At 38.6% G+C, this 26,616-nt stretch overlaps 1 protein-coding gene across 2 annotated transcripts in view; it reads left to right on the forward strand.

Annotated features, from left to right (window-relative positions):
- Positions 1-26,616, forward strand: part of NBEA (neurobeachin) — a 671,823-nt gene that overhangs the window by 584,626 nt on the left and 60,581 nt on the right. For both annotated transcript variants that reach the window (XM_088842722.1, XM_088842723.1), the window contains exons 47-48: positions 8,009-8,128; positions 20,658-20,810. In XM_088842722.1, the coding sequence (XP_088698848.1) occupies positions 8,009-8,128; positions 20,658-20,810 (273 nt within the window). The remainder of the gene's footprint in view (positions 1-8,008; positions 8,129-20,657; positions 20,811-26,616) is intronic.

The raw sequence follows: 26,616 nt of genomic DNA on the forward strand, positions 1-26,616 counted from the left end.
AAAAATTGTAAATGAGATAATTCACTTTTTTTTTTTGTATTCTTTGAAATCCAGATGTATTTTCTACTTATAGCACATTCAGCTTGAACTCACCATATTTTAAGTACTCAGTAGTCACATGTGACCTCTGGCTACTGCATTGAAAGAAGAAATCTATAGGGTTGCTTTTATGGGAACTCATTTAGCCAATGCATCTCAAGTTGTACTGTTATAAATAGAAGTATCACAGTCTAATAGCTTACTAAGTGTTTAACCTAATGGCCCAGGGAATTGTGATTTCCTCACTCCCATCTCAAGGAGTTTATGAAGTAGAAAATACATTAAAATTTGTGTCATTGAAAATGTGTTCATAAAAATAAAATAAAGATTAAAATAAATGTCTGTTCTTTATCTTTCAAGCCTTCGAGACCTAATGTCATTAAACTCATAAAAATAGTTTCAGTCAATGTATTTAGTATGACATTGATAATAATTACTTTAAAATGCAAATTAGCTACATACCTCATTACCTGAAATTAAAAGTATTATTTTAGACACACCACCAGTAAAGTCATTTGTCTAAATTGCAAGTTTCTGAAAAATCTGTTTCTCTGCTACCTGCTGTTGGGCAAATGATGAATAAACTGTTACAGAATTTTGGAGTTTGTTCAGATATTAAGTAGTATAAAAGGACACATTTTACTTGGAATATTTTTGCTTTAAATCTTACTCTGAACATAAAATCTATTCAATGAGGTAGTTAAATCGGACTCTTATATCCTTTAGTAACCTATTCAAGTTCCAAATTCAGTATATTCAACCTACCTGTTCAAAACTCCATTATCAAACATTTAATCATAATTTTTAGGAGGTTAAATAGGTTGTACAAGTTAATTGATAAATAAATAGTTTAGAATTTGGAACTTACTTCATAAATTATGAGTTGCCTTGAAAGCCTACCCAAAAGCCTATTTAAACCATAATATATCTTCAGCAGTATATATTTGTAGTGGGAAAAAAAAGATAGTAAAAGCACTTAATGCAAGCATTGTAATTAAGACCAAAATGTAATGCTGCTGCTGCTGCTACTGTTACTTCAGTCGTGTCCGACTCTGTGTGACCCCCATAGATGGAAGCCCACCAGGCTCCCCCATCCCTGGGATTCTCCAGGCAAGAACACTGGAGTGGGTTGCCATTTCCTTCTCCAATGTGTGAAAGTGAAAGTGAAGTCGCTCAGTCGTGTCCGACCCTTAGCGACCCCACGGACTGCAGCCTACCAGGCTCCTCCATCCATGGGATTTTCCAGGCAAGAGTACTGGAGTGGCTTGCCATTGCCTGAATAGAATATTGCCATCCTGTTTCTCTTGATTCCTGATGTTTACGGACAATGTATATTTACTTCCAGAAAGATGAGGATTCTTAAACAAGAGCCTGGTGTATGGTAAACACAAAGGTTTCTGAAGATTCTAAAAGATACTTCTGATTCCTTTTGAAAACACTGGGAGAAAATAAACTTCTGAAGTTAGACACAGCACAGTGTAAACAATGATTCCTCCATTTCAGAGAATGTGATCTTTCTTTCTCAGATGTGAAACAGGGATAATTACACCCACTTAAGGACTTGGGGCGGGAGGAGAAGGGGACGACAGAGAATGAGATGGCTGGATGGCATCACCGACTCGATGGACATGAGTTTGAGTGAACTCCGGGAGTTGGTGATAGACAGGGAGGCCTGGCGTGCTGTGATTCATGGGGTCGCAAAGAGTCAGACACGACTGAGCAACTGAACTGAACTGAAAGGATAATAGGGATGATTGAGTTAGTTAACTGAGATAATACATGCCATGCACAAAAAGTTCTCATAACTTTAGTTCCCTTCCCTTTGGTCTTTATTATGCTTTATATAACTTAAAGGTATATGTATCTTTTCTTTGATAAAATTATGTCCCAGCACTATTACCAAGGAATGAGGTTTGTTTCAAATGAAATGAAGAGAAAGAAGAGGGGAGAGGGGTGTAAAAAAGACTCTTCTGGATGACTGAGCAGAAGACATGTAAGACAGAAAAATAAAGGAGTTGTCTAAAGAGCAGAGGGAAAGAGTGACAGAGTTGGATGGCCCCGGAAGGGTGAGTTGTCTGCGATCAGATCATGGGAGGGCTTCTCTGGTGGCTCAGATGGTAGAGAATCTGCCTGCAATGAAGGAGATATGGGTTCAGTCCCTAGTCGGGAAGATCCCCCAGAGAAGGGAATGGCAACCCACTCCAGTATCCTTGCCTAGAGAATTCCAAGGACAGAGGAGCCTGGCGGGCTACACTCCATCGGGTTGCAGAGTCACACACAACTGAGCAAGAAACACTTTCACTTTCTTTTCACATCATCAAGGCAGGACAGGTTGACAGTGTCCTTGCAGGCATTGAAGGTTATGACATAATTCAGTAGGGCTGGTACTTCCCATTGTAGGACAGGCTAGTTTGACTTTGTGGCCCCAAGGAAGAGTTGGAAGGTTAGGGTAGATGTAATCAGGAGAAAGAAGTCTGCCATCAGCTATTTATACTGCAGGACAGAACCTGAAGTTTTTAAAACCCAACAAGTACAAGTATTTTAATTTCTGAAATTTCTGTTTAACATTTATTTGTCTACCTTATCTCCAAAGCCAAACATATTCTAGGAGAATGATAAAATATTAAATATGGTGATATACACATAGAAAGAAAGGAACATGTGTTCAATCCTGGGGTCAGGAAGATCCCCTGGAGGAGGAAGTGCAACCCACTCCAGTATTCTTGTCTCGAGAATCCCATGGACAGAGGAGACTGGAGGGCTACAGTCCGTGGGGTCACAAAGAGTCAAACACAACTGAGTGACTGAGCACACACACATTGAAAATGGTTTGATCAACATGTGTCAGGTGAATAAATATTAAAGTTTCTTAAACTTAATATAGTGCTTGATCCTCTGTGTTAGTCAAGCATGAATCAAATGAAACAGAAAGTCCTTGGACTGTGCCTTGACGGTAATATGGAAACACATGGAAAAAGGTAATCTCTCTAGTGAGCAGGGCTTGAAAGATCATTACCCACTTATAAACAAATAGGTTATCCCTTTCTTTTAGCACTCCACCACTGTAGCAGCTGGAGGCCTTTGGAAATAATGAGAATATATATGAGTAAAGTAGTATGTGACCCTCAAACAGTTGTTAACCAGATCTTTTTAAAGGCTATATGGAACAGCAAAAAATGTGGAATTCTTCAATATTCTGTGCTTTGGGTGCAACCAGATTCGTAAACTTCATGACCAGAAGTAATAATTCTTCAATTTCAGGTTTATTTTCACTGTGCCCATCTGCACTTATTCTTAGCATGACTTCACTAAGGGTTCAAAACTAAGAAAGGGTTTGATCATTTAGGCTAGGGTAGAGATCAGCGTTTAGTGGCTGATGATAAGAAGTAAGACTCTTTGTGTATAAATGGGTCTTCACTCATATATATAACAGGTTAAAAATCATGAAGACAACTCAGATCCCTCTGAAGTATTCTCTGCCTACTACTTACAAAGAAAACATATATGCCCTTACATCAACCTCCTAGAATAACGAAGAAGTGGATTCTAAAGATGCAACTTTTTGGTCAAACGTAGTTAAAAACTGACTAGAAAAACTGTATCTTACTCTTATGCAATCATACCCCTTGTCCCAGCAGAACCTTGTATGTTTATGTATGTTCAAAAACATTAATTAGACACTGACTGTGAACCAAGCACCATGCTTGGATCTAAGGACAGAGGGATGAATAAGACCTAAGGAACTGTCAGTCTTGCTGGAGCCCAACATGGGTACTTGACACCAGGCACAAAGCTGGTAGTCGTTGTCACCACTGTGTGTCATCTCTGATGCTACAGACTTTCTCATTATTATTTAATCTGAATTACCCGCCAGGTATTGTTATTCCCAGTTAACACAGATGAAGGAACTGAGATATGGTTACTTCGTAGGAGAAGGCAATGGCAAGCCACTCCAGTACTCTTGCCTAGAAAATCCCATGGATGGAGGAGCCTGGTAGGCTGCAGTCCATGGGGTCGCTGAGGGTCGGACATGACTAAGCGACTTCACTTTCACTTTTCACTTTCGCTTTCACACATTGGAGAAGGAAATGGCAACCCACTCCAGTGTTCTTGCCTGGAGAATCTCAGGGACGGGGGAGCCTGGTGGGCTTCCGTCTATGGGGTCACACAGAGTCGGACACGACTGAAGTGACTTAGCAGCAGCAGCAGCTACCTACTTGAGGTTAAGGAACTTGCTTAAGAGAGGTAAATGGTTCCACCAAGATTCAAACTTAGATCTGTCATATTTCATTCAGTTTACTGTTGCTATTTCTAGAATTTTTCTATCCCCACTTTAATTTAGTGATAAGATATGCTGCATTGACTGCCTTATATTTAATAGGAAGTCTAAAATTTACAAAGCAAATTAATTAGTGAAAGACATCCCTAAATTTTTTTTCCTAACTTATTTTTGGTGCATTTATTTGTCTGTCAAATCACTGAAAATCTTAAACAGCAATATAGACCTACTGGATGCATATCTGATTTTGAGGTAAATCAGTAATACCCTCTTTACCTCTATAGTGTTATATCATTCTTCATCTTATCTCTTTCACCATACTTTTCTGTCATTCAGTATTAGACATGAAAATTGGTGGCACATTACAAAGTTATAAAATTGATGACATTCAGCCATGCTAAATTTCAGGAAGATACTGAGGAATATAAATATTTATAGCCTTTGCCTGACAACTGGACTTTATGACGAGTGGCAAAAAGAGGAGTTTAAAGAGACAGAGTGTGTTTTACGGATATAAAAGAATGAATAGAGATTATATATTAAGAAAAAAAAAAACCTAAATATGTAGGAAAGATTTCTTCATGTTATTGAACCTAGGAGTGACATGTCATTTATCCTAGATTTAAGAGAGAGGGACTGAACCGTAGGAAAGTAAATATATAATCATCTTTGTTATGATGAGTAACATAACAAAAAAGCAGTAAATTTAAATGCATTAGGACCTTGTGATAACGTTATTCCTAGGTTTCCTGCTAAGGGAATATGTAGTTAATGAAGACACCATGTTGCAGTAAGGTCATAGTCACAGAATACTAGAAGGACTAGAGTTGATCTAGTCCTATCTGATTTTAGTGTCATTTTATTCATTCCTTCAACAGATTATATTAATACATTGAGCAGCTTGGGTGTACCAGGAGTTCTTTTAAGTGTTGGAGATAAAACAGTGAATCTGGTAGTTGTTGTTGCTCAGTCATGTTCGACTCTTTGTGACCCTGTGGACTGTGGCATTCCAGGCTTCCTTCACCATCTCCCGGAGTTTGCTCAAACTCGTGTCCATTGAGTTGGTGATGCCATCCAACCATCTCATTCTCTGTTGTCCCCTTCTCCTCCTGCCCCCAATCCCTCCCAGCATCAGTCTTTTCCTCTTTTCCAGTGAGTCAGCTCTTCGCATGAGGTGGCCAAAGTATTGGAGCTTCAGCTTTAGCATCAGTCCTTCCAATGAACACCCAGGACTGATCTCCTTTAGGATGGGCTGGTTGGATCTCCTTGCAGTCCAAGGGACTCTCAAGAGTCTCCTCCAACACCACAGTTCAAAAGCATCAGTTCTTCAGCTATCAGCTTTCTTCACAGTCCAACTCTCACATCCATACATGACCACTAGAAAAACCATAGCCTTGACTAGACAGATCTTGGTTGGCAAAGTAATGTCTCTGCTTTTTAATATGCTATAAGGCTGGTCATAACTTTCCTTCCAAGGAGTAAACATCTTTTAATTTCATGGCTGCAGTCAGCATCCGCAGTGATTTTGGAGCCCCAAAAAATAAAGTCTGACACTGTTTCCACTGTTTCCCCATCTATTTCCCATGAAGTGACGGGACCAGATGCCATGATCTTAGTCTACTGAATGTTGAGCTTCACACCAACTTTTTCACTCTCCTTTCACTTTCATCAAGAGGCTTTTTAGTTCCTCTTCTCTTTCTGCCATAAGGGTGGTGTCATCTGTATATCTGAGGTTATTGATATTTCTCCTGGAAATCTTGATTCCAGCTTGTGCTTCTTCCAGCTCAGCATTCCTCATGATGTACTCTGCATATAAATTAAATAAGCAGGGTGACAATATACAGCCTTGATGTACTCCTTTTCCTATTTGGAACCAGTCTGTTGTTCCATGTCCAGTTCTAACTGTTGCTTCCTGACCTGCATACAGGTTTCTCAAGAGGCAGGTCAGGTGGTCTGTTATTCCCATCTCTTTCTGAATTTTCCACAGTTTATTGTGATCCACATAGTCAAAGGCTTTGGCATAGTCAATGAAGCAGAAATAGATGTTTTTCTGGAACTCTCTTGCTTTTTCCATGATCCAGCGGATGTTGGCAATTTGATCTCTGGTTCCTCTGCCTTTTCTAAAACCAGCTGGAACATCTGGAAGTTCACGGTTCACATATTGCTGAAGCCTGGCTTGGAGAATTTTGAGCATGACTTTACTAGCGTGTGAGATGAGTGCAGTTGTGTGGTAGTTTGAGCATTCTTTGGCATTTCTTTTCTTTGGGATTGGAATGAAGACTGACCTTTTCCAGTCCTGTGGCCACTGTTGAGTTTTCCAAATTTGCTGGCATATTGAGTGCAGCACTTTCACAGCATCATCTTTCAGGATTTGAAATAGCTCAACTGGAATTCCATCACCTCCACTAGCTTTGTTCGTAGTGATGCTTTCTAAGGCCCACTTGACTTCACATTCCAAGATGTCTGGCTCTAGGTCAGTAATCACACCATCGTGATTATCTTGGTCGTGAAGATCTTTTTTGTACAGTTCTTCTGTGTATTCTTGCCACCTCTTCTTAATATCTTCTGCTTCTGTTAGGTCCATACCATTTCTGTCCTTTATCGAACCCATCTTTGCATGAAATGTTCCCTTGGTATCTCTAATTTTCTTGAATAGATCTCTTGTCTTTCCTATTCTGTTGTTTTCCTCTATTTCTTCGCATTGATCTCTGAGGAAGGCTTTCTTATCTCTCCTTGCTATTCTTTGGGACATATGTATACATATAGCTGATTCACTTTGTTGTACAGCTGAAATTAACACATTATAAAGCAACTATACCCCAGTAAAAAATGTTTAAAAATCAGTTTCAAAAAACAGTCACCAATTCTTCAGGGATATTTGAGGAAATATGTGTTGCCATTTGAACATACTAGAGAGCTTGGCAAATCAAGGGAGGTCTTTCAGAAGGAAACAACATCCTGGGCTGAGACTCAAAGGATAAGAAGAGCTTAACCAAGTCAGGATGATGAGGTAGAAGGTTAAGTTTGTAGCAGGCAGAGGGAATATCCCATACAGAGGACAAGAAATGAGACCAACATGGCAATACCTTAGGATGTGAATAAGGGAATGGCAAGAGATAAAGAGGTAAGCAGGTTCCATATCACTCAGGCTCTCTTAAGACAAATCAAAGAGTTTCTGCTTTTTCCTAAGAGCTCTGAAAAGCTATGGCAGGATTTCAGCCAAGGAGATTTGCATTTTAAAAACATCAGGTCATAATATAGTAAGTTTAGGAGACTTTCAGGTAGTCCAAGATGGACATCCCCTATGCAATTTTCATACCATAATGTTGGAGAGATTTTCTTATTGCAGTGTTACTATGTGTGGCCTTAGTTATGAGAAAGAAGATCTGAGTTATATGTTGATAGCAATGCAAAGTCATTCGTCATAAAATCACAGAGCACTAGAACTCCATCATTTTGTAAATCAGAGGACTGAAGGCCAAGAAGCAACGTAAGCTGCCAAGGTTGCAGAGTGACAGGTAATTTAGCAACCCAGAGTGACTCAGACCAGCCCCTCCTAATCAAAAGGCTTTCAAAATGGTTTCCACCTCAAAAGGGTTTCCAAAAAAGCCATGTTTTACAAAGAAAGAGAACAGTTGTGTTCAGAAGGGTCACATTATTGATTTTTTCTTTTTTTTTTTTTTCACTTAGGAACCTTTCACAACCTTCTTCCTCAATGCAAATGATGGGAAATTTGACCATCCTAATAGAACATTCTCATCTGTTGCAAGGTCTTGGAGAACTAGTCAGAGAGATACTTCTGATGTAAAGGTAAGCTCTTTTATTTGTTGATACTAATTTCAAACTGTGTTGAAATTTTGATTTGTTTAAGTGAGTGTGTAAGATACTTTATTCTGCAGCTTTGTTCCATCATATTTTAAAATTATGTGGCACACCTAAGAGGAACTTGAAAATAATTTTGAGTGTCACAGAAAATGACTCAAGATTCTTTTATATTATTCAGTTAAGATGTTTTTGTTATTTTAAAAAATTCCCATCTAATTTAGATCTAATAATCGGTAAATGAAAAGAAAAGCCCATAAATTGCCTTTCCTGCTGTTAACTCAATATTTGGCCCATTCCAGAAAACACAGCAGGAATTGGATTTGACCTTAATGTGTCATATTGTTATAGCTTGCCCAGCTTTGGGTTTACGTAGCCTGGGGCAATTAATAAAGCATTAATGACAAGACCCATTTAAAATGTAGGCTTTTCTGTACAGCCTTAGCTTTTACTTGACTGTGCCTGGGGATACTACGCAACAATACACATTAGATTAAACCAACACACACACAATATCCTGGACCAGCCAGAGAGCAGAGTCATTTTACAGTTGCTACTGGCTTACCTATTGGTAAATATAAAGATGTATTACTCCTTTATATGGACTTTCATTTTTTAAAAAATAGTCTTATTCAAAACATTAAAATACGTTTGTTCTTCAATTTTTTCCTCATTTTTTTCCGATAGGATTATGTGATCCAGTTATTACATAGGTATACGTTTCTTATTTTAATCCCTTTTTCTTCAAACTTTTCTCATCACTGCCACTCATGCTGCTGAATATACAAATGTTATAATATCATTCCATTTAGTGTTTTAATCCAACAAAAGGTAGTGAATTAAAGTAAAAATTGTCATTTGCATATTTATGCTTATCTATTGCAAACATTTTTAAAAGGCAGTTACAGTGTTACTGAACTATAAGAAATTGGATGAGTACAACTTTTATTTAGTTTCTTTCAAAGCAGAAAACAAAAGGAATGGATCCAAGTAATCTGTAGCATCTTTATGTGTCTTTATTTGTTGCTGTCAGAGTTTGCATAAATGAATATTAGTTTATATGTACAATGTATTCACATTTGGAAAAAGATAATTTAACTTGCATTCTTACTATATGAAACTCTGAAGGCCCATATTTTCCTCCTATCAAACTTATGATTTCACTAAGGAATTCAACTCTGAAAGATCCATAAGCCATCATTTAAATTGATTTACAATGAATGATATCAAGAAGAGAATCCATTTCTTATTTAATAATTCTTTGAGAATTAACATAAAATGTGGAGTCAGTAGGCTTCTAGAATTAACACAGTATCTTTGAAAAGCATTCAATAGCTATTTTAAATGTGAATTAAATATTCTTATCTATATTTTAAGGCTTTCTATCATATGTAAGATTATTAATTATCTTAATTCAGAGCTGTGTCCATATTATATCAAACTTTCAAGTGAAAATGCTTGTTTTCTTGACACCATTTTCTTGACTTTTGACATCATCAGGAAACAGAAACTTGGTTTTTCAACTTAATTCAAACGTCCACCCTCACAAGCCCACACATGAGTCAGTCATTCTAGTTTATGTATGTAGGTAGAGTTTTAGGCTTTATCTTCTATCCTAAGAATTTTATTGATTCTTCTGATCACCAGATATCTCCCCTCGTTACATGTCAGTCTCAGGACCAGTGTTTTATATTTCTATAAAGAAAAATTCCTCTGCAGTATCTCCTAATGTAGATTTAAGGTCTTGTATGAAAGAGAACTAGGACAAAGGGAATGGTTTTATTCTCTCTTTGTGAGCGTCGGTCTTGTCCTGCGGTAATGAGTGCAAGCTGGGCAGAGAAGGAGCCATGGTGAAGTGACCTCTCTGAAGAGAGGTCTTACGAGTTAAGTCAGACCGGTTCATTTTTACTTTTTTTTTGTTCTCTCCTCTAGCATAGTCTTGGTAACAGTGACATTCACCTTACTGAAGTTCTTATACTAATTTTTCCTTAATACCTTCAAAAGTTGTTATATTACTTTTGAATAGCTATGCAGATGTCAGAAAAGGGAGCTGTGACAAAATGTCATTAAGGTGACATAGTGTAAATTAATACAGTTAATGGAGGTGCTCACCACTGACTCATTGACCCATTATGAGCTCTTGTGGAATTAACGAATGCCAGGGCATCAATCTTTGGAAAAAAGGAAGAAAAGAGATGGCAGCTTTAAAACCTTGCAGTGAATTATATTAGAAAAGTGAAAACGTCTGGGTTGGATTTGATTTCACAAGGAAGCCATAAAATGGTACGCTCTCTCAGCAAAATATATTAAACTGGAATGTCAGATTTGATGCAATAGGTATACAATTATGATAGTGTTAATAATGGTCTTCTATCATTCTAAGACATACTTTCAAGTCCAATTTTTCAGCAGCTTGAACTTGTCATAAGCTTGTAAATTAAAATTCTGTTTGAGGATATTTTCTTATTATTGAGGGACACATATAATACTATTAACTGTACCACGGGGTTTTAGTATAGCTGTTAAAACATACTAGAAATCACATTTACGGACACAAAATGCCTGTTTTAATATTCAGCTTACCATTTCTTTAATAATATTTGGTGTCTTTCTGCACTATTTTTCATTTAGGAAATTTTAAACTACTTGGCCTCTTTCCTTAAAGAGAAGCTGATTAACTGAAATCTATCAATGGAAAGAGAGTAAACAGAAAAGCTGTTATTTTAAGTAGGCAAGCTGTTGCCTTAAGTGACTCTGTAGGAGCGCACTTACCAGTTGTAATAGAGGAGTTCATTCTTCTCGAGTAATTCTCAATAGTTTTCAAACAGGCTCTTTTCTTGGTTATGTGATACAGTCCTCAAAACAGTAGCATAAGATAGAGATCATTATCCCTATTCCATAAAATAGGTTCACAGATATTAAGTGACTCGCCTAAGTTCACACAGCAGGTAAAGAGGGAGCCAGAACTAGCACTGAGGGCCATTCAGTTATTCCCACTGCTTTATCCATTGGATGGTCTGCTGCTTTGGTTTTTCTGCATGATCTCACAATCATACCGGCTGGTGCTAAGTACCCTGTGGACTGTAGTTCGCCAGGCTCCTCTGTCCATGGGATTCTCCAGATGAGGATACTAGAATGGGTTGTCATGCCCTCCTCCAGGGGATCTTCCTGACCCAGAGATCAAACCAACTTCTCTGAGGTCTCTTGCATTGGCCAGTGGGTTCTTTACCACTAGCGCTGCCTAGGAAGCCCAGCCACATGGACTAGGTTGGAGTAATTGACTGATCAAGTCATACTCTAATCATTTATTGCTGTGTACAAACCACCCCTCAAAACTAGTGGCTTAAAAAAAATTTTTTTTAATGCAACCATTTATTTTCTCAGAGTTCTGCAATCAGAATAAGGTTCATCAGGTACAGCTTGTCCTTGATCCATGTGGGGTCAAATTGGTTGGCTCCTCTGGGTCTGAAAAGTTCAAGATGACTTCCTTCACATGCCTGGTGCCTTAGCAAGGATGGCTGGAACTGATGGGGACTGGCTGGTCCTCTCTCTCTTTGTATAGTCTGCCTGGGAAGACCATCACAATTTTTTTCATGGTGTCTCCCTACCAAGAAAATAAAAAACAGAAGCTGCAAAACCCACTTAATGCCTAGGCTTGGAAGTCACATACTGTTACCTCCATAGCATTGTTTTCGGTCAAGGCAAGTCACTGGGCCACCCCAAGTCAAGGGACAGGATAAATGGACTCCACTTCCCCATGAAATGAGCAGCAAAGTCACATCTCAGAAGTAAATGGAGGTTGATGGGATTGTTATGGTCAAATTTGAAAAAAATTTGCTTAAGTCCTCTTTCCAGTCACAATTCACATTCCTCTTACAAACAAAATATACTCAGCTTATCCCCTGCAGTCTCATCCCATTATTGGGTCAGGCTCAAAATCTAGTAGCTGATGATCTCTATCAGGTCCAGATACAGATGAGGTGCAGAAATTCCTGATTTGGAGATCTGGAAGATAAAAAGACAAGTTATCTGTCCCATATACTTTCAGCCCCCAGAGGTGAGACACAAACAGGTAAACCTCAGCAGACACTCTGTTCAGAAAGGGGGAAGTGTGAAAGGAACACAGCAACTCCTAGCCACAGAAAGTTGGGGCCAAACCCTCTTTTGCCCAAGTTGGTGCAGCAACTTTAAAAACTTGTGGATTTTTTCTGTGTATCAAATTATAGCTCACTATCAGAAAAAAAAAAACTGTTGCTCACCAGTTCTTTCAAGAAGGATCCTCCCTACTCCAGGCTGTGAATAGGATGCCCTTGATCATGCTCATAAGATTCTTGAAATCCCCTTATGTGGCCCAGTGGGCCTGCAAACCACTATCTTAAATTTTCCTGAACACTTACAAAGGGTTTTACAGGTACCCTTTTACCTATGGCTATATTTTACTTACAGCACCTAAGAATATCTTTGTCTGAACATTTTTTTTTTAATTTTGAGAATCTGACAAGATTGTCCTAGGCCCCTGTGTTTCTCTAAGTACTGCTTTAAATCTGAGCAGATTCTTCCATAGCTCATAATACTTTATCCATGTACTAGTAAAGGAGCTTCCCCGGTGGCTCAGCAGTAAAGAATTCACCTGCAATGCAGGAGACACGAGTTCAGTCCCTGGGTCGGGACGATCCCCTGGAGGAGGAAATGGTAACCCACTACAGTATTCTTGTCTGAGAAATCCTATGGACAGAGGAGCCTGGCAGGCTTCAGTCCATCAGGTCGAAAAAGAGTCGAACACAACTGAGCAACTAAACAACAACAACAACAAATACTATTACAAGAAACCAGTGGTCACTTTTGACATTCTGCTTAGAAATATCCTTAACCAGAAACACGAGTTCATTAGATCTTTTTCTGTCTTTGAAATGATTGCAGGCATGCATCAAGTTAGTTTTTCCCCACTGCAAACCATGCATTGATTTGCTCCTGCTTCCGATAGCAACTTCCTGTCTGACCTGCCTCCAACAGTCTCCTCACCTCCTTACCTCTATTCTTCCAGCCTCTGCCTCCTGCCTGTCCCAAGGCCAGTGCCATGTGTTTTTATTACTTCAGGACTCCAGTCCCAGGCATTAATTTATGTTTCAGTTACCTATCACTGTGTAACAAATCACCCCAAACCCATCTTAAATCAACATCAACTGTTATTTACTGACCATCATGAAACTGGAGTTAAGGCTCAGCAGAAACCACTCAGGTTTGTGCTTCAGTGAGAGCTGGAGAGGCTTGGCCAGGCCACGGTGGCTTTATTCTCACGTTGTGTGCCTTATCTGAGCTGATGAAGTGGTCAGGGACTGTCCAGCACTGTCTGTCTGTTCATACAATCTTTCCAGTCATATGGCAGCCACACGGTTTTACATGATGGTTGGCTTCGCAGGAAACAAACGAGGAGGCTGCCAAGCCTCTTAAGTCTTAGGCATCTGTGGAAGCCCTGGGGTGTCATTCTGTCCCATTCTCTGTGTTGAAATTAGCCAGCCCGTATTCAGAGGGAGAAAGAATAGAGCCCACCTCTTTGTGGGAAGATTGGTAAAATGGATGTGCCAGATAGCAGGCAGGATGGGAGAGACTGTTACAGGGATGGTTGAAAAAACTTTGTAAATTACTAATTTTTAGAAATTTGTAAGTTTCAGTTCGGTTTGTACCATTCTGTTGAATCTGATTGTGCATTTGGACAAAACCAAAATCTGAAGTGCAAGTAACATATATCTGCTTAGCTTAGGTAACGTATAAGTTAGTGTAAATATTTGATAAAAATGTTTAAATCATCTGAAATGCCTACACAGATATCCATTCAAACATAAATATCTAAAGTGACAGAGCTTAAAAAAAAAAACTAATTACAGGATATACTTTGACACTGGATAAACTCTATCAACTGAGTGAATAGCTTCAAAAATGTGTTTTGCGTAAAGCTATGAAATGTGTTGTTGCACACATGTTGCCCCCATTTAATCCTCACATCCAAACTGTGATTTAGTTGCTGTCACCATCACAATTTTATCAAGAACTGTTTTTTTCTTAAAGCTTAAGAAACTTGCCCAGGCTGGCAAGAAGTCTGTATCTCAACTCAGAATGATTTGATCCCAATACACAGAAAGTTACACTTCCCCAGTGGAAGGGACAGTCCCCAAACTGCCAGCCTGCCAGCCTTCCCTTTCACTACAACTGACTGGTAGCCCTGAGGTTACTGCTTTAACCAACACAGTTTGAAAACCACAGCTTTCAAAACTTTTCACCACTATTTCATGGCAAAAATTCAGGATTTAATGAACATATTGCAATGATCTATTCATTTTTCATTCCACATATATGTATTGAGTACCATTTTTATATGTCAGGCACTGTTCTTACAAGTCAGTGGTGAACAGGTGAGCAAGAGAGACAAGATCCTTGTCTATGGAATTTCCATCACAGTAGGACTCGGGAGCATAAGTAAATTTTAAAAAAAGAAAGAAAAGGAGACTTGCTACACAGAAAATTAAAACAGAATGAAGCCATACAGACTTGTTACTGCTTTAAAAGGAAAAACAGAATGTAAGCACAGGGACCTGGATCTAAAGTGTTTGGGCTTGGCTTCTGTCTTTATCACCTATTTGCAGTATGAAGTGAAGTGAAGTGAAGTTGCTCAGTCGTGTCCGACTCTTTGCAACCCCATGGACTGTAGCCTACCAGGCTCCTCTGTCCATGGAATTTTCCAGGCAAGAATACTTGAGTGGGTTGCCATTTCCTTCTCCAGGGGATCTTCCCGACCCAGGGATTGAACCCAGGTCTTCCGCATTGCAGGCAGACGCTTTACCAGTCTGAGCCACAGAGAAGCCCCATAGTTATTAGCAAATCACTTAACCTCAATGTTCATTTCTACGAAGTGGGAAGAACGAGGATACCTGCCTTAGGAAGATTTTGTGAAGATTAAGAGAAAGACGTGACGTTCTTAGAAAAGTGCATGACACAGTAAGATACAAATGATAATTCCTGCTGTCTCAAGATTGAATGACCAGATGTGACATTTCAGCTCTTTGCTTGTCTTGGAGCCCAGACATAATGATTGTTATCTTCTTGGACCTAACATTTGAATTTCAGTGATGAAACTCTCTTATTCATGAAATTTTTAAAAATAAACAAGCGTTTTAAGCAATATAAATGTGAGCATAAAATATGTACGAATTCGTTGCATTTACGTATTAAATTTAAAATCAAAATGCCATTTGAAACAAGATTTTAAAACAATAAAATCGAGGCATAAAAACTTGCACCCACTCAGCTACTTTGGCAACTTCTCCCTAGACTTTTTGTGGTTTACTCTTTCTTTCTTCCGCTTCAGGGTGAAAAGGAAAAAAAAAATTTCCCCAGCTCTGCAACTTTGGTCTTTTGGAACTTCAACGCTTTGCAAATATGCTGTGCCTCAGGAATTTTTCATATTGCTTTAAAATGTGTCTGTGTTGTTTTTTTTTAATCTGCATCCTAAAAAACCAAAAGTAACTGACAGAGTGATTCAGGGAGAGTTTCTTCATCCTGTCAAACGTCATGCCACCAAGAGCTTACACCAATATCTTAGTTAACACCATAATTTATGACCGTGGTCTGGTTGGCCAGATGAGGACCAGAGTGGAGGAAATGTCTCACTTAAGGATCATCCTGAAGGCTCTGATGATCCTACTTTTTCATGACTGGCCACAATTCAAGCCTTCCCAAGTGTTCCTGTCTGCTGCTGCTGCTGCTGCTAAGTCTCTACAGTCGTGTCCGACTCTGTGCGACCCCATAGATGGCAACCCACCAGGCTCTGCCATCCCTGGGATTCTCCAGGCACGAACACTGGAGTGGGTTGCCATTTCCTTCTCCGTTCCTGTCTAACCCTCCCTAAATAACCATCAGGGCGGAGGTTCCTCAGCATCACTTTGCTCTCGTTGGTGGCAGCCAGCTTCCAGCCCATTCTTTCTGGAGTGCTCACGTTAAAATGAAAAGGACCTGGTCCTCCACTTCTTCAGATTGGCTACAACTTTTCTGGCATTGTTAAAACCAACTTTTCATAAATTTAAATTGGACTCTTTACCTTCAGAACCTTTCAGCATAACTAAAATAAGCAACATAACATTTTTTAAGCTTCAAATGTTTCCCATCAGGAGGTACAAATTTTATTTCTAGGTGCATCCTTTCTTCTTTTGTTTAATCAATTACTCCATTGGCTCTTTTCCTATCTTGACGCATTCTTCCAACCATTTGCATATTCCCCAAAGGATTTCTAGTGATATTAAAATAACTTTGTCTAGCATCTTCAATAGTTTAATATTTAATGAGCACCTGCTGTGTACAGAGTATAGCACCACAAGCTGTGGGGGATTAAACAAAATATAAACCTCACAACATCAGGCTCAAAATCTGCTTTGCCCAAATTGTTATTAATATAAAATCCTCGGCTTCTTATGCCTTTGCAAATATAACTGACTAACATTCAGTGAAATATTAAATATTATTACAGAGGCAATTAGGTTAATGATAACCATATATTTTATATGACCCTATTCCACAGGAAACAATGGGAAATAATATATATGAAAAACATGAGAGCACCGAGACAGTTGAAGATAAATTGAAACTCTTTGGGCGGTCTAAATAAAAAAATAAATCGTGTTGCCATATCCATGTGGATGTACAGCATATCCCTCTTGGTCCTGAAGAAAGCTTATGTAGTCTAGTTCTGGACGCAGAACATGAACACAAACATCCAACAAAAGACAGAAGGGAAATTCCTGAGTTATGTGAGCCTCTTAGATATAAATCACCCTCTACATGGAGCAACTGTGTGAGCTTTCATTCCTCTCCCCATTTGGGACCATTTGGAAGGCTCCCTCTACTCTGTATCATATATAAAACGGGTAATGTTCAAATAGCAATGTTCTACATCTTGAACTAATTTCCCACATTTTCTCAAACGGTGAAAGCGTTAGCCGCTCAGTCGTGTTTGACTCTTTGTGACCTCATGGACTGTAGCCTGTAGACAGGCTCCTCTGTCCATGGAATTCTCCAGGCAAGAATACTGGAATGGGTGGCCATTCCCTTCTCCAGGGGATCTTCCAGACCCAGGGATTGAACCCCAGTCTCCTGCACTGCAGGCAGATTCTTTACCGTCTGAGCCCCCCCTTTTTATATACCTTTTTATATGCCTGGGCTCCCTCCTCTCCACCTTTATTCTTTACTTTGACTCTTAGAGTCTTGCCTTAAAACAGATGTAACCGTGGCAATAGCTCTTCTTTTTTTTTTTTTTATTGGAGGCTAATTATTTTACAATATTATGTTGGTTGGTTTTGCCATACATTGACATGAATCCGCCCCGGGTGTACATGACTTACCCCTCCTGAACCCCCCTCCCACCTCCCTCCTCCCATTATCCTCCCTCAAAATTATTGCAATACAAAATCCAAACAGCTTAGGTGGACATAAAACTTCCTTCATCATCTGACTCTATATACCTCATCCCCCTATCTTGATCTGCCCCCTAATATATCCTACACTCTACCCATACTCAGTTCCTGCCACTCCTTGGCAGTACTCTCTGCTGGTCCCCCTGCCCCTTCCCCCATCTTTATCAGTGTCTGATCTCCAGTGTTATCTTTTCCTACTTGCCAGAGTTTCCTGCTCTATCCTTCCTGCTCCCTTTTGCCTTGTTTGTATTTCTTTCATTATTATTGTGTATTGTAAACATCAGTTCATACATCTGCCCTGTAGGCCAGAATATGAATCATTCAAAGGTAAGGCCGTGTCTGTTCATTATTTGTTTTCTTAGTACCCATCACAATGTCTGGTATTCAAACTTTACTACATGAATAAATAAATATTGGGGATTATGTAATGGATTTTGGAGATTTCTGTTTAAATGGTTTAAATGGAAGAAATGGATTCTTAAAAAGCTGCTGCTGCTACTGCTAAGTCACTTCAGTCGTGTCTGACTCTGTGCGACCCCATAGATGGCAGCCCACCAGGCTCCCCTGTCCCTGGGATTCTCCAGGCAGGAACACTGGAGTGGGTTGCCATTTCTTCTCCAAGGCTTCTCGTAAAAAGCTAAGCTCTGCTTATACAGAAAATTCATTTATGTGAATCTGTTCAAACTCTCATAATGCTGGAGAAATAAACATTATTATGTCTTTCTTATGGTTCACATTTATCATCATAAGAATGGATAAGGATCAGTTTCTCACAGAGGATTTGCTCACATGAAAACTTTCTCATGCTATAGCAGATAAATGTTGGTTTTATCTCAACCCATAGAGAGAATGCTTGGGTTGAGGAATCCAATTTATTTGAAGACCTCAGAGTCTGTTCTGTTTTGTTTGTTTGCTTGCTTTGTTTTGTGGGGTATTTAATTTTTCTTCTTGTGGCTTTGGGGGGGGTTGGGTTTTTTTTTTAATATTTTTATGCATCCCTGTGTATCCATAGTGAGATTCAAATTTTGGTTACTAAGACATCTATGTTGGACATGTTACTCAAATGTTCTTATAATTTTCACAGTATAAAGTTAATTTAACCCTCATCTTGATATTTGTAAAGATTAGTATTTTTCATGTTTTTGATGGTATGCATAAAAACTGTAATTTTTTTGTTTTCATTTCCTGCAGTTGTTTTTTTAAAGAACGGACAACAAAAATTTTTAAGGTTGTGAAATCAGTTTCTGTGGCATATTTATTCTAAATTTACACAAACCACATACTAGACATTGTGCATCAAACACAAGTTTGCCTTGAACCCAATTGTTAATGTCATATGTACATACACCAAGTACACAGGTTGTCTTTGCATTCTATTTAAGAATTTACTATTCAGGTGGCATGTACTGAATATTTAAAACTTATTATGTTGCATTATCTCTTAATTTTCTTTAGTAGTTCAGTTCAGTCACTCAGTCGAGTCCGACTCTTTGCAACCCCAGGCCTCCCTGTCCATCACCAACTCCCGGAGTTTACCCAAACTCATGTACATCGAGTCGGTGATGCCATCCAGCCATCTCATTCTCTGTCGTCCCCTTCTTCTCACGCCCCCAATCCCTCCCAGCATCAGGGTCTTTTCCAATGAATCAACTCTTTGCATGAGGTGGCCAAAGTATTGGAGCTTCAGCCTCAGCATCAGTCCTTCCAATGAACACCCAGGACTGATGTCCTTTAGGATGGGCTGGTTGGATCTCCTTGCAGTCCAAGGGACTCTCAAGAGTCTTCTCCAACACCACAGTTCAAAAGCATCAATTCTTCTGCACTCAGCTTTCTTCACAGTCCAACTCTCACATCCATACATGACCACGGGAAAAACCATAGCCTTGACTAGACAGACCTTGGTTGGCAAAGTAATGTCTCTGCTTTTTAATATGCTATCTAGGTTGGTCATAACTTTCCTTCCAAGGAGTAAGGGTCTTTTAATTTCATGGCTGCAATTAGCATCTGCAGTGATTTTGGAACCCAAAATAATAAAGTCTGACACTGTTTCCATTGTTTTCCCATCTATTTGCCATGAAGTGATGGGACCGGATGCCATGATCTTAGTTTTCTGAATGTTGAGCTTCAAGCCAACCTTTTCACTCTCCTCTTTCACTTTCATCAAGAGGGTCTTTAGTTCCTCTTCACTTTCTGCCATAAGGGTGGTGTCATCTGCATATCTGAGGTTATTGATATTTCTCCCGGCAATCTTGATTCCAGCTTGTACTTCCTCCAGCCCAGCGTTTCTCATGATGTGCTCTGCATATAAGTTAAGTAAGCAGAGTGACAATATACAGCCCTGACGTACTCCTTTTCCTATCTGGAACCAGTCTGTTTTTCCATGTCCAGTTCTAAGTGTTGCTTCCTGACCTGCATATAGGTTTCTCAAGAGGCAGGTCAGGTGGTCTGGTATTCCCATCTCTTTCAGAATTTTCCACAGTTTATTGTGATCCACACAGTCAAAGGCTTTGGCAAAGTTAATAAAGCTTTTAGTGGTAGGTATAAAAATAATCTATTTTGCCAAATTATAAAATGGAACTCTTGAGTTTCTTCATGAAAGTCATGTATTGTAATTGCCAGTGGAGTCAAAAAGAAAAGTAGAAGATGCTGCATGATTTTTAAACAATATTAGCAATATTTTAAACTTTTTTAAATTTTGGTATTGTAATAGTATTCAGAAAAGTTTGTTGAACAGCAAAGACTTGTAGATATGGCTTTATATACTTGTTTACTAATACTTTTGGGAACTACTGTTGATTCTGTAACCCATTTCTCTTAAGTAATCTGTGGCAAGATAAGATTGAAAATCTTATAAATTGTCAATCATATTGTTGAAGAAAAATGTCTTCTTTTCTTAGGCTCTTATCTGAAGAAAATTAAATGAAGAAGAGAATCAAGTAATACTGGATTTAAGTGAAGAAATTAATTCTGTTATATAGTTTTTATAAATTAATACTTCTGTTCAGCTGATTTTTTTTAAAGTGGCTTAATATGCTACATTTTTTTATTCCTGACAGGAACTAATTCCAGAATTCTATTACCTTCCGGAGATGTTTGTCAACAGTAATGGATATAATCTTGGAGTCAGAGAAGATGAAGTGGTGGTAAATGATGTTGATCTTCCCCCTTGGGCAAAAAAACCCGAAGACTTTGTGCGAATCAACAGGATGGTAAGAGCAATTTTGTTTTCTCTTGAGCAGTCGCAAGGAAGTAAAAAATATTCTATAGTTTTATTATGTTTTTAGCTATTAACAAATTTTAATTTAACATCTATAAATACAAGGTTAATTTTTTGAGAAAAAAGAAAGGATTTTACAGTTGTCTTTTGACAGTGTTCTTCATTGTAAAGTGGATTTTCCTTTCATGAGGACTAATAAAGGAATGGTAATTCAGTTATTTTTGCTACCTTAGGAGAAGACAATCAGATGAGCATCTGTTGACTAATGCAACATATTCTAAAATGCTTGACATTAATGCCCATTCCTTATTTTTGTCTACTGGCTGTATCTGTTCTCTTTCTTCACTCATAAAATATTCAAAACAAAATAGTGTGCATTTAGAACATACTTGTCTATAAGAAATTGTAAGCTGTGAAACATACCTTAAAGTATCATATACTTGACTTTAAGAGAACACTCATACTGTAAACATTCTTAGATAGAGAATGCCATTGTTTTTTAAATCTGTATGACAGATGTCGGGGGAAAAGAATGTGTAGATATTGATAGAATGTTTGCACGTGGTTATTTTATAGATTTTAACATATTTATCCATATTTAAGGAGATTTTAATCTCAGTGTGGTTTTGATATATGGAATGAACTTATTTACCAAACAACCTTTCTAGTGTTCTTCTTCTGGTTCTTGGCCAGTTGAAGAATTAGATCAATAAGCTCAATGACCTAAAATATAATTTTAACCCTGTTTCACTCCCAGTTTTTTCCAGCTATACCATAAATATGTTTTATTTTGTTTTGACAGTATATTTATTTGTATTAGAATCCAAATAATGCCCACATATTACAGTGCATCTCACATATTCCCAGGTCCCTTCTTTTGTAAGAGCTGTGTAATTTACATATATCACACAGATATAATTCACATATCATGCAGTTCACTTCAGTTCAGTCGCTCAGTCGTGTCCGACTCTTTGCGACCTCATGAATCACAGCACGCCAGGCCTCCCTGTCCATCACCAACTCCCGGAGTTCACTCAAACTCATGTCCATCGAGTTGGTGATGCCATCCAGCCATCTCATTCTCTGTCGTCCCCTTCTCCTCCTGCCCCCAATCCCTCCCAGCATCAGACTCTTTTCCAGTGAGTCAACTCGTCGCATGAGGTGGCCAAAGTATTGGAGTTTCAGCCTCAGCATCAGTCCTTCCAATGAACACCCAGGACTGATCTCCTTTAGAATGGACTGGCTGGATCTCCCTGCAGTCCAAGGGACTCTCAAGAGTCTTCTCCAACACCACAGTTCAAAAGCATCAATTCTTCGGCGCTCAGCTTTCTTCACAGTCCAACTCTCACATCCATACATGACCACTGGAAAAACCATAGCCTTGACTAGATGGACCTTGTTGGCAAAGGAATGTCTCTGCTTTTCAATATGCTATCTAGGTTGGTCATAATTTTCCTTCCAAGGAGTAAGCCTAATAAGTGCCAGGTGTTTATATGAGAGAGAGATTGACTTGGGGTTTAAAAGTTCCCTGGCTCTGGAATTTAAGCTCTCTCATTTACTAGCTTCATTGCCCTGAGCAAATTATGAGATATCTTTTGTCCTCATATGTCTCATCTGTAAGGTGGGAATACCTTATATATGGTTTTTTTTAATATAAAAAATTATCATGAAATTACTTGTACAATTTAATGATTTTTAATATATTTACAGAGTTGTGTGCCCATCACCAAAATCTAATTTTAGAACATTGCTTTTACCCCAGAAAGAGCCTGTGCCCACCCCCAATCCCAGACAGCCATTAATCTTTTTTCAGTTTCCTTGGTTTGCCTCTTCTGGATATTTTACTTAAATAGACCCATACAATATGTGTTCTTTTGTGTTTGACATCTTTCACTTAGCATCGTTTTTGAGATCCATCCATGTTGTAGTGTATATCAGTTCTTTGTTCCTTCTCTCTCTTAATGATGCTCCGCATTTTGTTTATCCATTCATCAGCTGATGAACTTTTGGGTTCTTTTCACTTTTCGGCTGTTAGGAACAATGCTACTATGAGCATTCCAGTGGACGTCTCTTTATGGACAAGTTTTTTTCCTTGCTTTGGGGTTTATACCCAGCAATAGAATTGCTCAGTTCGGTTCAGTCACTCAATCGTGTCCGACTATTGGCGACCCCATGGACTGCAGCATGCCAGGCCTCCCTGTCCATCACCAACTCCTGGAACTTGCTCAAACTCATGTCCCTCACATCAGTGAGGCCATCCAGCCGTCTCATCCTCTGTCATCCCCTTTTCCTTCCTTCAGTCTCTCCCAGCATCAGGGTCTTTTCCAGTGAGTTAGTACTTCACATCAGGTGGCCAAAGTATTGGAGTTTCAGCTTCATCATGAATCCTTCCAATGAATACTCAGGGATGATTTCCTATAGGATTGACTGGTTGGATCTCCTTGCTGTCCAAGGGACCCTCAAGAGTCTTCTCCAACACCACAGTTCAAAAGCATCAACTCTTTGGCATTCAGCTTTCTTTATAGTCCAGCTCTCACATCCATACGTGACTACTGGAAAAACCATAACTTTGGTTATATGGACCTTTGTTGGCAAAGTAATGTCTCTGCTTTTTAATATGCTGTCTAGGTTGGTCGTAGCTTTTCTTCCAAGGAGCAAGTTTCTTTTCATTTCATGGCTGTAGTCACCATCGGCAGTGATTTTGAAGCCCATTATATCTACTATTGTGGGCAAGAATCCCTTGAAAGAAATGTAGTAGCACATAGTAAACAAAAGAATATGAAATGCAGTACTTGGGTGCAATCTCAAAAATGACAGAATGATCTCTGTTTGTTTCCAAGACGAACCATTAAATATCACAGTAATCCAAGTCGTATGCCCCAACCAGTAAAGCTGAAGAAGCTGAAGTTGAACAGTTCTATGAAGACCTACAAGACCTTATAGAACTAACACCCAAAAAAGATGTCATTTTTGTTATAGGGGGCTGGAATGCAAAAGTAGGAAGTCAAGAGATAACTGGAATAACAGGCAAATTTGGCCTTGGAGTACAAAATGAAGCAAGGCAAAGGCTAACAGAGTTTTGCCAAGAGAATTCACTGGTCATAGGAAACACCCTCTTCCAACAACACAAGAGAAGACTTTACACATGGACATCACCATATGGTCAATACAGAAATCAGATTAATTATATTCTTTATAGCCAAAGATAGAGAAGCTCTATAGAGTCAGCAAAAGTAAGACCGGGAACTGACTGTGGCTCAGATCATGAACTCCTTATTGCAAAATTCAGACTTAAAACAGAATTGCTGAGTCATGTGGTAAATTTATGTTTAGCTTTTTAAGAAATTAGTTGTTTGCAAAGTGACTGTGTATCTTACATTCCTACTAGCAATGTATGACTGTTCTAGTTCCTCCATATCTCTTCAACACTTGTTATTTTCAGAATAGAGTGCTTCTTCAAAATAAATCTGTTTAATATCATTGTAAACACATATTATCAACCTTCATGTTCAGTGTACTAGGAACTAGAAGAATTGTGTATAATATGGTGAAGTAACTGTTTCTCAAATATTTTCTTTCTCTCTCCAAAAAAAATAAGCTTTATAACTGAAATATGAGAAATAAATACATGTGCATTTCTGAAAATGGCATAAAACATTTTTATTATAAGTAATAAGTTCCAGTTCACAGGTAGCTCAGTGGTAAAGAATCTGCCTGCTAATGCAGGACATGCAAGAGACTCGGGTTCAGTCACTGGTTTGGAAAGATCCTCTGGAGGAGTAAATGGCAACCCACTCCAGTATTCTTGCCTGGAAAATTCCATGGACAGAGGAGCCTGCCGGGCTACAGTTCATAGTGTCACAAAGAAGCAAATACAACTGAGCATGTAACAAGTTCCAACTTGGTTTCTTAATAATGAAAGAAGCAAAGCACCATATTTTTTCTCTATTTAAAAACAATTCTTGGTATCTTTTAAGCATTAATGAATTTCATAAAGCTTGTGAACTAAACCTATTCTCCATAGAATGAAGATATTACACAAAATTCTGCTTATTTGGGAAAGTCAAACTGCCTGCATTTTGATTCCAGTGCCAGGTTGAATCAGTCCTTTATAGGAAGTGCCTAGCCAGCATGTAATAGGTGGCTTGAGAAGGGCTTATTCTTTGGGTCTTCTTTACGTGGGTTTCCTTGAAGAGACTCTATAGGATAGAAAGGGAAGGCTACCACATGCATCAGCAAGATTCTGTGTCTGTAGCTGCCATTCTTGGTGTATCAGAACTGAGCCAAAGGCCAGACCCAAGCTGCTGCCTCTGGGAAGATTCTTAATGCATCAGAGCTATCAAAAGACACCTTCAAAGTATAACTGGTGTGGCTAACAACTGCTCTCCTGTCTCAGGGTCTCCTGTACTGCTTTTCTTTAAATTGAAGTTTTCCTTCACAGCATCCTGCTCATAGTTTCCTTTGCTCCAACTTCTGGTCCATTTTCCCATCATACTGATGGGAAATGATCATACTGATATTATGAAGAAATAGTCATCTTGTGTTAAAACTGGAAAACATTACCAGCTATCTACCTCTCTTCTTTTTTGCTGAAGAAATATTTACTTGATGAATCTTTCTGTAATATGCAAAGCCTGGGTGGTAATATAAAATATAGAAGTATTTAAATTTTCATGAGTTTTCCATGAATTCTATGAATACAACATCCATTTTTTAATATTATTTGTTAACATTAAAAGTTTCTATCTTTATACTGGCTTTTGAAGCTCATACAGGATTTAGTACTTATGAAATGGGTTTAGAGAAAACGTGCTTTAGTATATTTATAACTTGGACTGGGATTTTCTTTAGTGATTTGAAGGAGTTCTTTGTAATGAGCCTTAAGGTAAAAAATGAAAATGTCATATAGCCCAAAGAAATGACACTCACATTACCATAAAAGGCCTTCAGCTCTCGTGTGGATTAGTATTCTGCATCCATACAAAGGAGCATTCCCTCCTTCTTCTATCAAGCTGTCGTTAACAACTTCAAGGCAAAGTAGACAAAAATAATGTTGTAAAAAGAGATATCATTGATTGTAAATGATCAGTTTCATTATTCTGTGCCAATAATTAAAAAGGCATTTGATGCATTTGTAGAAGTCTTTACATCCTGACAGCTTCATTTCCTTTTCTTAGTTTTTTTAAATGAAGCAGTACTTAGACTTTTTAATGATATATTTTGTTTAGTCCATTTTTTTAGTTATAATTGATTGCAGTTGTTTGTATTTTGTAAATACAGTGACAAGCTTTGTGTTTCACTAGCTTTGGTTTCATTAGCAAACCTGGAAAAGTGATAGAGACACTTTGAGTAGGCATTTCAATAACTTCTCAGTGCATTGAGTTCATACATCAAGAATCGGTTTAATTTATCCACATGAAGCTGGGCCTATTGCAACCGATGCACTCATGAAACATTAATAAAGCACTGTGTTCAGTTCTAACATGATTATAATCTGACCTCCTCACGAAGGGCAGAAATAGAAAGTATCTCTGATAACATTACCCTAATGCTGGGTTCATCAATCATAATCTGCCCTTTCTTAAAATTTGTTTTAGAAGAAGGGCTTCCATGGGTGTGCACTGCTAATCTCCCCAGCCCTCCACTCAGTGAGTCCCTGGTTGTTTGCAGAACAGGCACGGTGCACTGAGGCAGAGAGCTCGATGCTATGGCGTTTTCCTTTGAATGTATTACATCCTTTATAAAGTGTCTTGTGTAATAGGTGAAAATCGGCATTTAGGGTATATTGTACCTTACTC

Source organism: Moschus berezovskii, chromosome 13, assembly GCF_049115385.1.
Source record: "Moschus berezovskii isolate FMDL1 chromosome 13, NW_MosBer_1.0, whole genome shotgun sequence".
NCBI lineage: Eukaryota > Metazoa > Chordata > Mammalia > Artiodactyla > Moschidae > Moschus > Moschus berezovskii.